General features: G+C 46.0%; 1 protein-coding gene across 1 annotated transcript in view; it reads right to left on the reverse strand.

The window, feature by feature from the left end:
- CROCC2 (ciliary rootlet coiled-coil, rootletin family member 2) overlaps nt 1–14,197 on the reverse strand; it is a 212,359-nt gene that overhangs the window by 35,008 nt on the left and 163,154 nt on the right. Inside the window, 2 exon segments of the mRNA XM_043522756.1 lie at nt 8,130–8,293; nt 9,036–9,156. Of these exon segments, the coding sequence (XP_043378691.1) occupies nt 8,130–8,293; nt 9,036–9,156 (285 nt within the window).

Below are 14,197 nucleotides of genomic sequence, written 5' to 3' on the forward strand. Positions count from 1 at the left end.
CAGCGTTTAGCGGTCCCACTTCTTCTTTCTTTGTTTTCTTCTTATTTATATGGCTATAGAACCTTTTACTATTGGTTTTAATTCCCTTTGCAAGGTCCAACTCTGCTTGACTTTTAGCCTTTCTCACTTTATCCCTATATGTTCTGACCACAATAAGGTAGCTTTCCTTGCTGATCCCTCCCATCTTCCACTCCCTCTGCGCTTTCTGCTTTTTCTTAATCACCTCTCTGAGATGCTTGCTCATCCAGCTTGGTCTACAACTACTGCCTATGAATTTTTTCCCCTTTCTTGGGATGCAGGCTTCTGATAGCTTCTGCAGCTTTGACTTGAAGTAATTCCAGGCCTCCTCTGCCTTTAGAGTCATCCAGGACAAGACCGAGACTTCAAGGTAGGAGCAGAGCCAGTGAACACTGGTGAGCCCCCCCTTCCCAGACCGGGGAGAGAGAAGCAGCAGCAGGCAGTGGGGTCCTGCCTAGCAGGCGCAGGTACTGACAGTGTCGTGAGTCACAGTCTCCAGGCAGGGCACCCTACTGGCTGCCTCAGTAAAGGGGTCAGTCTCTTTGATAGGCAGCCTGTTTCCTTTAATGGCCATGCCCTGCAGACTGGTCCCCCTACTCACCTGCATTCCCAAGTGCCCTGAAGCTTCCATGGCCCTGGGGAAAGGCTCAGCTCCAGGGTGTGCACTGAGAACGTCTGCAGTCCTCCCTCCACCCCTCCCGAGCAGTGCAGCAGAACTTGTCTCATCCTGGGCAATGGAGGAGGGAGCCATGGAGCAGTCTCCCATGCTCATCCATCCCTGGCACCGTTCCAGGGAGTGTAGCAGATTGAGCTCTGCTTGCCCACACAGACCTGAGCTAGACTATGAAAGGGATCCCTGTCCCACTGACATGCCCCAACCCCACACACTCTGCCGCCCACCCCTCCCAGCACCGCTGCAATGAAAGAGCACCTCCATGCAGCCTCTCGCAGAGTTACTGACACTATTTACCTGGGCACTATAGCATCCTCGGGCAGGGGTGGCACCAGGGAAAAAAAGGACAATTACTACAATTGCCATGGCAACGGCAGCTAACATTGAGGGATGAGTACCCAGGAGGGACTTCTCCACAGAAGAAGTCACAGGAATAGGGCAGATAACCAGCCCTGCACATGGGCAAGGAAGCGACTTGGCTTGCACCACTCTTGCGATGGGCAGGTAAAGCTGCTCTGAGGTTCCTTTGCATTGCACAGCAGCGGCACAAAAGGAGGGTTAAGGGACAGGCCACCTGGGGACCATGTGACCCTAGCTCAGCTGGTCTGATCTAAGGGGTTTCCAGGTGTAAATCCCAGTGGTGGGGGAGGAGAAGGGCACTGTGTGTAAAGCAGACAGCATCCAGGAGATTTCAGGAGAAACAGAGGCCCATGCCAGCTGCCTCTTGGTGCCAGGGACACTGGGTGAGGTTCCTCCAGGGGAGTGACTCTGCGTCACCAATTTCTGCTCCCAGTGGAAACTGACCTGCAAGGCCTGAAGCCTGCTTCTGCTCATCAAAGGGCCAGTGGTATTCTAATCTGTATCCCAGCAACACCTGGAGCTGTCCACCAAGAACAGGACCCCTGGACTAGCCACTGCCAGACATGTGGGCTAGGTCAGTTCTCATGTGTACTGCCACCTAAAGACAGTCCCAAAGAGCTAACAGTCTAAATAAACAAGGGGCTCCAAGACGAACCCCAAGTCACCCTGCAGATCAGTGGTAGGAACCCAGGTTGCCTGGGTCCCAGGCCAGTGCCCTATCAACTGCGGCTCCCCACTCTTGTGCTGTCCCACTCCTCCACACTCATGTGCCTGCTCCCCCTTCACGCTGCTAGGCTGCTAGGTAAGAGATGGAAGGCCAGGACCTCCACGGTAGCATTCTCTGAAATGCTCCCAGTTCTACGTGCAGGGCCAGTTAGACAGGCAGAACTGCAGGGTCTCAATGCGTGGATGAGATGATGGGGTAGGGAGGAGGTGTTTAGATTTATTAGGAACTGTGGAAACTTTTGGGAAAAGGGGGAGCCTATACAGGAAGGATGGGCTCCACCTAAACCGAACTGAAACCAGATTGCTGGCGCTTAAAATTAAAAAAGGTTGTAGAGCTGTTTTTAAACTAAGGGCTGGGGGAAAGCCGACAGGTGTGGAGGAGCACATGGTTCAGACATCCCTTAGGGGAGGATCTATAAATGGAGATTCCCTATGTCCTAATAAGGAGGAGAGGATGGAAGATGATAAAATATAGGTGGGGTCTGATGAGAAATAGTCAAAAGAAAAAAAGTGCCATTCAATTCCATCATGTAATGGCAGACAGCTAAAAAGTGACTAGTTTTTAAAGTGCTTATATACCGGTGCTAGAAATCTAAATAATAAGATGAGTGAACTAGAGTGCCTAGTATTAAATGGGGATATTGATATAATAGGCATCACAGAAACTTGGTGGAATGAGGATAATCAATGGGACACGGTAATACCAGGGTACAAAATATATCAGAAGGACAGAACAGGTCATGCTGGTGAGGGAGTGGCACTATATCTGAAAGAAAACGTAGAATCAAATGAAGTAAAAATCTTAAAAGAACCAAACTGTACCATAGAATCTCTATGGATAGTAATTCCAGGCTTAAATAATAAGAATATAGCAGTAGGGATATATTACCGACCACCTGACCAGGATGGTGATAGTGACCATGAAATGCTCAGGGAGTTTAGAGAGGCTATTAAAATAAAAAACTCAATAATAATGGGGGATTTCAACTATCCCCATATTGACTGGGTACATGTCACCTCAGGAAGGGATGCAGAGATAAAGTTTCTTGACACCTTAAATGACTGCTTCTTGGAGCAGCTAGTCCTGGAACCCACAAGAGGAGAGGAGTACTTGTGGCACCTTAGTCTCTAAGTATTCTTTTTGCGAATACAGATTAACACGGCTGCTACTCTGAAACAAGAGGAGAGGCAATTCTTGATTTAGTCCTAAGTGGCGCACAGGATCAGGTCCAAGACGTGGAATATAGCTGGACCGCTTGGTAATAGTGACCATAATATAATTAAATTTAACATCCCTGTGGTGGGGAAAACACCACAGCGGCCCAACACAGTAGCATTTAATTTCAGAAAGGGGATGTGACATTGCACTCCATATGCTTTTTGAAAATATGCTTATGAATGTGAATATGATGTAACTCCAATATGCTTTATGCAAAAGGTCTCTTATAAGGTATCATTACAAAGCTTATAATCTACTGACTGTGTTCATCCTATTTGTTTGCATGTATCATTTCTATGTCTGGAGTTAGGAGAATAAAATGTAAACTTGTACTACTGATGTAAACATATTAAGTGGAAGCCATTAAGGGTGCTTCAGAATCAATGAACTGTGAATAGGTTTATTTACCTGCAAGCCTTCCTGTGTACGTGTGGGCCAGCCTGTGGGTAATGAAGAATGAGATCTCACAGGGATATGTGACCATGTCACCTGATGCTGAAATCCATCTTAAATATGGTACTTTTCCATTTAGAAGGAGGGGTGGGGACCCAGAGAGACAAAAGATTCCTGCCTTGTGCCAAAGCAATAAAAGGGGATGGAACAGAACAAAGGGGGCTGCCAGTCATGAGTAAACCCCTAGTTACCACCTGAGATGTCTGCTGAAACTAACAAGGACTGTACCAGGGGAAAGGATTGGGCCCAGACTAGGAAGGTGTCTAGTCTGAGGAAGAAGCTTATTGGAACATCTCTGAGGGTGAGATATTACCTGTAATCAGTTTCTTAATGTATTAGGCTTAAACTTGTGTGTTTTTGCTTTATTTTGCTTTGTAACTTACATTGTTCTGTCTGTTATTACTTGAAACCACTTAAATCCTACTTTTTATACATAATAAAATCACTTTTGTTTATTAATGAACCCAGAATAAGTGATTAATACCTGGGGGAGCAAATAGCTGTGCAGATCTCTCTATCAGTGTTATAGAGGGCGGACAATTTATGAGTTTACCCTGTATAAGCTTTATACAGAGTAAAACGGATTTATTTGGGGTTTGGATTCCATTGGGAACTGGGTGTCTGGGTGCTGGAGTCAGGTAACTGCAGAGATGTTTTCACTTAAAGCCTGCAGCTTTGGGGTCGTGGCCCGGATTCTGGGTCTGTGTTGCAACAGGTTAGCATGTCTGGCTCAACAAGGCAGGGTTCTGGAAGTCCAAAGCTAGCAGGGAAAACTGGCTAAGAGGCCATTTCAGCATATCAGGTGACAGTCCCAAGGGAATCTCTGTGACCGAACCCACCACAGGGGAACTACATAAAAATGAGGAGGTTAGTTAAACAGAAATTAAAAGGTACAGCACCAAAAGTAAAATCCCTGCAAGCAGCATGGAAACTTTTTAAAGACACCATAATAGAGGCTCAACTTAAATGTATACAGCAAATTAAAAAACATAGTAAGAGAACTAAAAAAGTGCCACCGTGGCTAAATAGCAAAGTAAAAGAAGCACTGAGAGGGAAAAAGGCATCCTTTAAAAAGTGGAAGTTAAATCCTAATGAGGAAAACAGAAAGGAGCATAACTCTGACAAATGAAGTGTAAAAATATAATTAGGAAGGCCAAAAAAGAATTTGAAGAACAGCTAGACAAAGACTCAAAAATTAATAGCAGATTTTTTTTAAGTACATCAGAAGCAGGAAGCCTGCTAAATGACCAGTGGGGCCTGTCATAAATATAAAAGGAAGGGTAACCACTTTTCTATATACAGTGCTATAAAATCCCTCCTGGCCAGAGGCAAAGTCCTTTTACCTGTAAAGGGTTAAGAAGCTCAGATAACCCGGCTGGCACCTCACCCAAAATGACCAATAAGGGGACAAGATACTTTCAAATTTGGAGGGGGGGGGAAGGCTTTTGTCTGTCTGTGTGATACCTTTGCCAGGAACAGTTCAAGGATGCAAGCCCTCCAACTCCTGTAAAGTTAGTAAGTAATCTAGCTAGAAAATGTGTTAGGTTTTCTTTGTTTTGGCTTGTGAAATTCGCTGTGCTGGAGGAAATGTGTATTCCTGTTTTTGTGTCTTTTTGTCACTTAAGGTTTTGCCTAGAGGGATTCTCTATGTTTTGAATCTGACTGCCTGTAAGATTATCTTCCATTCTGATCTTACAGAGTTGTTCTCTTATCTTTTTTTGTTCTTCGAATAAAGTTCTGTTTTTTAAGAATCTGATTGGGTTTTCTGGGTGTTAAAAATCCAAGGCTGGTCTGTGCTCATCTTGTTTATTCTCAAGCCTCCCCAGGAAAGGAGGTGTAAGGGCGTGGGGCGATATTTTGGGGAAATAGAACTCCAAGTGGTCCTTTCCCTGTTCTTTGTCTACATCACTTTGTGGTGGCAGCATACTGTTCAAAGACAAGGCGAAGTTTGTGCCTTGGGAAATTTTTTAACCTAAGCTGGTAAAAATAAGCTTAGGGGGTCTTTCATGCGGGTCCCCACAGCTGTACTCTAGAGTTCAGAGTGGGGAAGGAACCCTGACAGGGCCACTGGACAATTGAGGTGCTAAAGGAGCACTCAAGGATGATAAGGCCATTGTGGAGAAATTAAATGAATTCTTTGCATCGGTCTTCATGGCCAAGGTTGTGAGGGAGATTCCCAAACCTGAGCCACTCTTTTTAGGTGACAAATCTGAGGAACTGTCCCAGATTGAGGTATCATTAGAGGAGGTTTTAGAACAAATTGATAAATTAATAGTAATAAGTCACCAGGACCAGATGGTATTCACCCAAGAGTTTTGAAGGAACTCAAATGTGAAATTGCAGAACTACAAACTGTAGTCTGTAACCTATCATTTAAAACAGTTTCTGTGCCAAATGACTGGAGGATAGCTAATATGATGCCAATTTTTAGGGTACAGATGTGGGGACCCGCATGAAAGACCCCCTAAGCTTATTTCTACCAGCTTAGGTTAAAAACTTCCCCAAGGCACAAATTCTTCCTTGTCCTTGGACAGTATCACTGCCACCATCAAGTGAATTAGACAAAGATTCAAGGAAAAGAACCACTTGGAGTTCCTGTTCCCCAAAATATCTCCCCAAGTCCCTTCACCCCCTTTCTTGGGGAGACTTGAGATACAAGGTGAGCACAGACCAGCCCCTTGGGTTTTTAGGACACTAAAAATGAATCAGGTTCTTAAAAGCAGAACTTTGTTATAAAGAAAAAGTAAAAGCAGCACCTCTGTAAAATCAGGATGGAAGGTAATTTTACAGGGTAATCAGATTCAAAACACAGAGGATTCCCCTCTAGGCAAAACTTTAAAGTTACAAAAAAAAAAAAAACAGGAATAAACCTCCCTCTTAGCCTAGGGAAAATTCACAAGCTAAAACAAAAGATAATTTAATGCATTTCCTTCCTATTACTTACAATTTGTAATCTTAGATGCTTAGTTCAGGTATGGCTTTAGGAGATGTATTTTCCCTGCCCTGGTTCCTCGCTGTCCTAGAGAGAACAGAAAGAAACACAAAACAAAAACCTTCCCCCACAGATTTGAAAGTATCTTCTTCAGTTATTGGTCCTTTTGGTCAAGTGCCAACCAGGTTATCTGAGCTTCTTAACCCTTTACAGGTAATGGAGGGATTTTATGCTACCCTCAGCTGTATGTTTATGACACAGGCTGGTAAACCTGACTTTTGTAAAGGGAAATCATGTTTCACCAATCTACTACAATTCTTTGAGGGGGTCAACAAGCATGTGGACAAGGAGGATCCAGTGGATATAATGTATTTAGATTTTCAGAAAGCCTTTGATAAGGTCCCTCACCAAAGGATCTTAAGCAAAGTAAGCAGTCATGGGATAAGAGGGAAGGTTCTCTCATGGATTGGTAACTGGTTAAAATATAGGATACAAACGGTAGGAATAAATGGTCAGTTTTCAGAATGGAGAGAGGTAAATAGTGATTCCCCCAGGGGTGTACTGGGACCAGTTCTATTCAACATATTCATAAACAATCTGGAAAAAGGGGTAAACAGTGAGGTGGCAAAATGTACAGACGATACAAAACTACCGAAGACAGTTAAGTCCCAGGCAGACTGCGAAGAGTTACAAAAAGATATCTCAAAACTGGGTGACTGGGCAACAAAATGGCAGATGAAATTCAGTGTTGATAAATACAAAGTAATGCACATTGGAAAACATAATCCCAACTATACATATAAAATGATGGGGTCCAAATTAGCTGTTACCACTCAAGAAAGAGATCTTGGAGTCATTGTTCTCTGAAAACATCCACTCAATGTGCAGCGGCAGTCAAAAAAGCAAACAGAATGTTGGGCATCATTAAGAAAGGGATAGATAATAAGACAGAAAATATCATATTCCTCTATATAAATCCATGGTACGCCCACATCTTGAAAAATTTTGTGCAGATGTGGTCACCCCATCTCAAAAAAGATATATTGGACTTGGAAAAACTTCAGAAAAGGGCAAGAAAAATGATTCGGGGTATGGAATGGCTGCCGTATGAGGAGAGATTAATAAGACTTGGACTTTTCAGCTTGGAAAAGAGACGACGAAGGGGGGATATGATTGAGTTCTATAAAATCATGACTGGCCTGGAGAAAGTAAATAAGGACGTGTTATTTACTCCTTCTCATAACACAAGAACTAGGGGCCACCAAATGAAATTAATAGGCAACAGGTTTAAAACAAACAAAAGGAAGTATTTCTTCACATAACGCATGGTCAACCTGTGGAACTCTTTGCCAGAGGATGTTGTGAAGGCCAAGACCATAACAGGTTCAAAAAAGAACTAGATAAATTCATGGAGGATAGGTCCATCAATAGCTATTAGCCAGGGTGGGCAGGGATGGTGTCCCTAGCCTCTGATTGCCAGAAGCTGGGAATGGATGACAGGGGATGGATCACTTGATGTTTACCTGCTCTGTTCATTCCCTTTGGGACATCTGGCATTGGCCACTGTTGGAAGACAAGTTACTGGGCTAGATGGACTTTTGGTCTGATCCAATATGGCCGTTCTTATGTTCTTATGACTCTCCCTTTCCACTGGTGACTTTTACAGTGCTCCCCCTCCCTGTTTCCTAATGGGTGGCTGCCCCATAACATGCACTTCTTACTCCTTCTCCTTGCAGGCTCAAACGCACCTGCAGCTCCCTGTTCTTCTCCTGCCTGGCATGCATGCTGCACTCCAGGGTAGCGATCTGCTCTGCCAAGTCATGGTGCTCCCTCTCCACTCTCCGAATGGTCTCTTCCTGAAGTGCCAGGGCCATCTGCGCACTGCTCAGGCGCCCGTCCATGCCTCGCTTGCCTGGGTATGGGAAAGAAGAGGCGGGGATTGAGGAATGGGCTCTGACCGGAGTGGGGGGTCTGTCCCACAGTGATCTGTGGGAGGGAGAAGAGCACTGCTTCCCCAGTGGATCTCTGCGATGGCTGGGGGAGCAATCCAGCCAAGCCGTCACTCAGCCTCCTGAAGTTCCCGAGCTACATGTGAACAGCGAGTTCACTGGATCTAAGGGTTGCTGCATCAGTTCATGGGGATATCACCCCAAAGAAGCCATGTGCCAGGAACCCAGCCCTGGACTCCATGAAGCAAGGCAGGGCTGACCACATCAGGAAGCCAAAGAAAGTCTGGCCTTGCCCCAAGGTCAGGAGCTTGCAATCCCTATGGATAAAGGCTGGGAGGACAAAGAGAGGCACTGAGAGCAGAAGTGGCTTGCTTGTTACCACATAACTCTTGGGCTCTGGTCGCAGGAGCATTTTTTGGCAAGCCCCTGTAGCTTTACACCTGTAGCTAATCTTCTAGTCACACACGCCCTCCATCCCTAGGGTTGGGATGGCTGCATCCTGGCCATGAGGTCAGGGCTTGCCTGGCATCACTTTTCAATCCCAAATTAGAACCTCTCCAGTTCTGCCTGACCAGCAGGGCTAGCCCCTTCTGACACGAGAGGACAGCTGATCCTGTGTGCTCCTGCTGTCCCAGTGACAAAGTCTGCTCCAGCTGCATCAACTGAGCCTTATGGAATCAGAGGGAGAAGAGGAGAATGACTGGCCTTCCTCAGAGTCTGCCAGCAACTTCTGCAGCTGCAGGATGCGATTGCTGGTCTGGTCCCAGTCACTCGCCATTTCATTCAGCTGACGGTTCAGGTTCATCACCTGGGTCCTTAAATCATCCTGGGAGAAGGAAAAATAGCGTCAGGTTTTAAGTGCAGGCCAGAAAGAGGAATATGCCGAGACACAAGGGAGGAGGTGAAAGGAGAAAAGGAAATACATGAAACACTAAGTTTAACAATGGGGACTTCCTGACACAAATCAGAACATACCTAGAGCCAGAGCTCTAACGGCGTCCTGTAAATATTGGTGTCATGTCAGTTTGTGAGTGTGATGTCTGACACGCACACACACAAATGTGTCCACACGATGGCCCCAACAAAGGACCATTTTAATCTCTCAGTGTCCCCTTCCCCAAAGTCTTCTGAGCATCTTTAAATGTCACTGAACTGCCAAGCTCAGCAAATGAAAGCAACGTATGCTAACAGATCCTTAGCTGTATAACTGACTATGCTGTGGATCTATCCTGATTTACACCCCAGAGTCCAGTGTGGGAAATGGGAAAGGAGGACTCAGCAGCAATCCCATACCCAGCACCTAAAACACACCAAACCTCCACCTCACACTGCAAGCCAGGAAGGAGGATGGAGTTGTTCTTAAAATAAAGGGTGTGACATTCCCCTCTGGTGTTGTCTGGACCACTGATCTGCTAGGCCACTCCAATCCTTGACTCTGGGAGCCAGCCTTACCCAGCTCTGCTGTGAGAACCCCCACTCCTGGGCTGTTCACACACAGCCTCTGGCATGTAAGCTGCTCCCAGCTACTTGCAAGCGAATGACACTATCCAGTATCTCCAGTCCCAGAAACAACCCTAGGAACCTCCATTTTGCAGTGTCCAGTTATGTCCACTGGACGTTGCAAGCTTATATAAGTTTGTCAATTTAACAAAGAAATTGATATGTACCAGGCTTGTTCTCCTAAGGGAAGTCTCTGACACACTGCAAACCAAATGCACTGCTTCAGGTAGAATAAACAAACAGATTTATTAACTATAAAGGTAGAACAGCAGAGAGGCTAACAGGGGGAGTTTGCCTGGGAGTTCACCTTGGGAGAGCTCACTGAGGCTTTCATCTTACATGCTTCTGTGAGTAGTAACTGCAACAGCTGAAGAAGCTCTTAGAAGGAAGGTAATATGGATGGTGAGCGATCAGCTCTTGTGACCTGCACAAGATGTGCCATGTTTGTCTTTCTTCCACAGGACAGAAGCGACTTTGTCTGTACAAAGTGCAAGCTGGTCTCCATATTGGAAGAGAAGGTTCAAGGACTGGAGAAACAAATATTAACCCTGCATTGCGTAAGAGAAAATGAAGGTTTCCTGGACAGACGTCAGGATATGCTTCTGCGGGCACAACATTCTGAGGAATCAGAGCAGGCTGCGCAGCAGGGACAGAAGGACAGTGAAGAAAATTGACCGAGACTCATCAAGCCCTCAGATCACTCCCCCTTCCTGCTGCTGCACGTGGGCACCAATGATACTGCCAAGAATGACCTTGATCAGATCACTGCAGACTACGTGGCTCTGGGAAGAAGGATAAAGGAGTTTGAGGCACAAGTGGTGTTCTCGTCCATCCTCCCTGTGGAAGGAAAAGGCCCAGATAGAGACCGTCGAATTGTGAATGGCTACACAGGTGGTGTCAGAGAGAAGGCTTTGGATTCTTTGACCATGGGATGGTGTTCCAAGAAAAAGGATTGCTAGGCAGAGATGGGCTCCACCTAACAAAGAGTGGGAAGAGCATCTTCACAAGCAGGCTGGCTAACCTAGTGAGGAGGGCTTTAAACTAGGTTCACCGGGGGAAGGAGACCAAAACCCTGAAGTAAGTGGGGAAATGGGATACCAGGAGGAAGCACGAGCAGGAGAGCGGAAGAGGGGAGAACTCCTGCCTCATACTGAGAAAGTAGGACGATCAGCAAGTTATCTTAAGTGCCTACACACAAATGCAAAAAGCCTGGGAAACGAGCAGGGAGAAGCGGAATTCCTGGCACAGTCAAGGAATTATGATGTGATTGGAATCATAGAGACTTGGTGGGATAACTCACATAACTGAGTGGGTGGGAGAGATTCTGTGGCCTGCGTTGTGTGGGAGGTCGGACCAGATGATCATAATGGTCCCTTCTAACCTTAGTATCTATGAATCTATGAACTGGAGTATTGTCATGGATGGATATAAACTGTTCAGGAAGGACTGGCAAGGCAGAAAAGTTGGGGGAGTTGCATTGTATGTAAGAGAGCAATATGAATGCTCAGAGCTCCAGTATGAAACTGCAGAAAAACCTGAGAGTCTCTGGATTAAGTTCAGAAGTGTGAGCAACAAGGGTGATGTCGTGGTGGGAGTCTGCTACAGACCACCGGACCAGGGAGATGAGGTGGACGAGGCTTTCTTCAGAAAACTAACGGAAGTTACTAGATCTCAAGCCCTGGTTCTCCTGGGGGACGTCAATCACCCTCATATCTGCTGGGAGAGCAATACAGCAGTGCACAGACAATCCAGGCAGTTTTTGGAAAGTGTGGGGGACAATTTCCTGGTGCAAGTGCTGGAGGAACCAACTAGGGGCAGAGCTCTTCTTGACCTGCTGCTCACAAACCGGGAAGAATTAGTAGTGGAAGCAAAAGTGGATGGGAACCTGGGAGGCAATGACCATGAGATGGTCGAGTGCAGGATCCTGACAAAAGGAAAAAAGGAAAGCAGCAGAATATGGACCCTGGACTTCAGAAAAGCAAACTTTGACTCCCTCAGGGAACTGATGGGCAGGATCCCCTGGGAGAATAACATGAGGGGGAAAGGAGTTCAGGAGAGCTGGCTGTATTTTAAAGCATCCTTACTGAGGTTGCAGGAACAAACCATCTAGATAGAATAGTAAATATGGCAGCCAACCAGCTTGGCTTAACAGTGAAATCCTTGCTGATCTTAAACACAAAAAAGAAGCTTACAAGAAGTGGAAGCTTGGACAAATGACCAGGGAGGAGTATAAACATATTACACAGGCATGCAGGAGTGAAATCAGGAAGGCCAAATCACAATTGGAGTTGCAACTAGCAAGGGATGGTTAAGAGTAACAAGAAGGGTTTGTTTGGAGGTGGTGGAATCTCCTTCCTAGGAAGTTTTTAAGGTTAGGCTTGACAAAGCCCTGGCTGGGATGATTTAGTTGGGGATTGGTCCTGCTTTGAGCAGGGGGTTGGACTAGACGACCTCCTGAGGTCCCTTCCAACACTGATATTCTATTATTATAAGTCAAAGAATAAAAAGTCAGATTTGGTCAAATGAAATAAAAGCAAAACGCATTCTAAGCTGATCTTAACACTTTCAATGTCCTTACAAACTTAGATGCTTCTCATCACAAGGCTGGCTCTTCAGCCAGGCTCTCCCCTTTGATCTGTGGTTCAGTCGCTTGGTGGTGGTGGTGTCTGTAGATGTAGGTGGAAGAGAGAGAGCATGGCAAAATGTCTCTCCCTTTTATCATGTACTTTCTTTCCTCTTGGCTTTGCCCTGCTCCTCCCCTTCAGAATCAGGTGAACATTACCTCACTGCAGTCCCAAACTGCCCAAAGGAATGGGGTGACTTCCTCGAGGGTCTAACAGATTATTTTCTTGCTGCCTAAAACAGTGTCCATTGTTCCTGTGAGGCTGGGCTGGGTTTGTCCCATCCATGCCCTGATGAGGTGTGAACTGCCTCTCAGTTCTTGGAGAGTTTTTGCATGGGCTTGCTTTAAACCATGAGGATACATTTTCAGCCTCATAACTATATACATGAAATGATAACCTATAACCTTACTATAACATTACTGTAACAATTACTATAACATCACTATAACTACCATGCTCAGTGCTCAGTGCTCAGTGCAAAGACACCCAACATGACAAACTTTGCATTGGATACCACACAATCATTTTATAAAGATGAACTTGGGGGTTAGGGTGTTCCCCTGAGGTACCGAGCGTCACACAGAGATTATGCACAGCCCCATCCTTCTTCCTGGTGTGCGGAGGGGCGACTTGCCCAGGGCAGCAGAGTAGAACCTGACTCTCCTGAATCCTACTCTCAGCTTTGCTACCCTGGGCAACTCACCCACCCACTCAGTGCTTCCATTCCTCATCTGTATGATGGGGTGTCCCCACTTCCCAGGGGCCTGTGATGAGGCTACAGACACCACTATTTGTATAGGCTTTGGATCCTCAGATGGAAGCTGCTATCAAAGTGCATGCATGACATAAACCATCATTAAAACACCAGAAAACAGGATCAGGCTTCAGGTCAGCACAGCAGCAGGAGCGTAAGGGGAGGCAGAGTCTGGCTGCTGGTTTGCAAATCACAATCCAGTTACCTTCAAAAGAACAATATTATCAAACTCAGCCTGTACTCTTGGCCACAAACAGCCCTGAGTGTCTGTAATCTCCTGGCCAAAGACAGCTCCCCATTTCCTGCTAGTTTCCATTATGTTCTTTGCCATTTATGCTGCAGGTGCCCAAACTTTGCCCAGCTAAGCTGCATGGGCACCCTGCCAGAAGCCCAAAGGCTGAACCTAATTTGCACAAATGGCACAGACTGCAGCTATCCTCCTCTTCAGTATGGAGCTGAGGCCGATAGAGACTGCTGGTTCCAGCATGCAATGCTACATCTTGATTGGCATGGCTAGCTGGCAGCACAATGGAGCACAGCAGGCAGGGGTCTGTAGCCTTCATATTAAAGACAAGGGGAAACATTTTCCAAAGCACCTAAGTGACCTGGAAACCTACATCCCATTTTCAAAAGTCACTTAGGTGCTGTGGAAAATGTTACCCCTTGTCTTTAATAGGGAGGTAGGCTTCTGCTGGTAGAACTTGTGGGACTTGAGGCCTACTGAAATCAATGGGAATCCTTCAATTGATGTCAATGAGCATTGGTGCAGGCTGACAGTTTGGGAGTCTTAAGGAAGGGCTGTACACAGTAATCATATGAAAACGACACACAGAATGTTAATCAAACCATCAGACCTACTTTAACTGTAAGGGAATACACCTTCCCTTGTGTTCACCGAGAGACACAACTGGATACAGCTGCTCACCTCGACTCCAGCAAACCTCAGCAGCCTGATGGGATGGGGAAGGCAGGAGCACCTCAAACTCAAT

This window comes from Chelonia mydas, chromosome 9 (genome assembly GCF_015237465.2).
Source record: "Chelonia mydas isolate rCheMyd1 chromosome 9, rCheMyd1.pri.v2, whole genome shotgun sequence".
Taxonomy (NCBI): Eukaryota; Metazoa; Chordata; order Testudines; family Cheloniidae; genus Chelonia; species Chelonia mydas.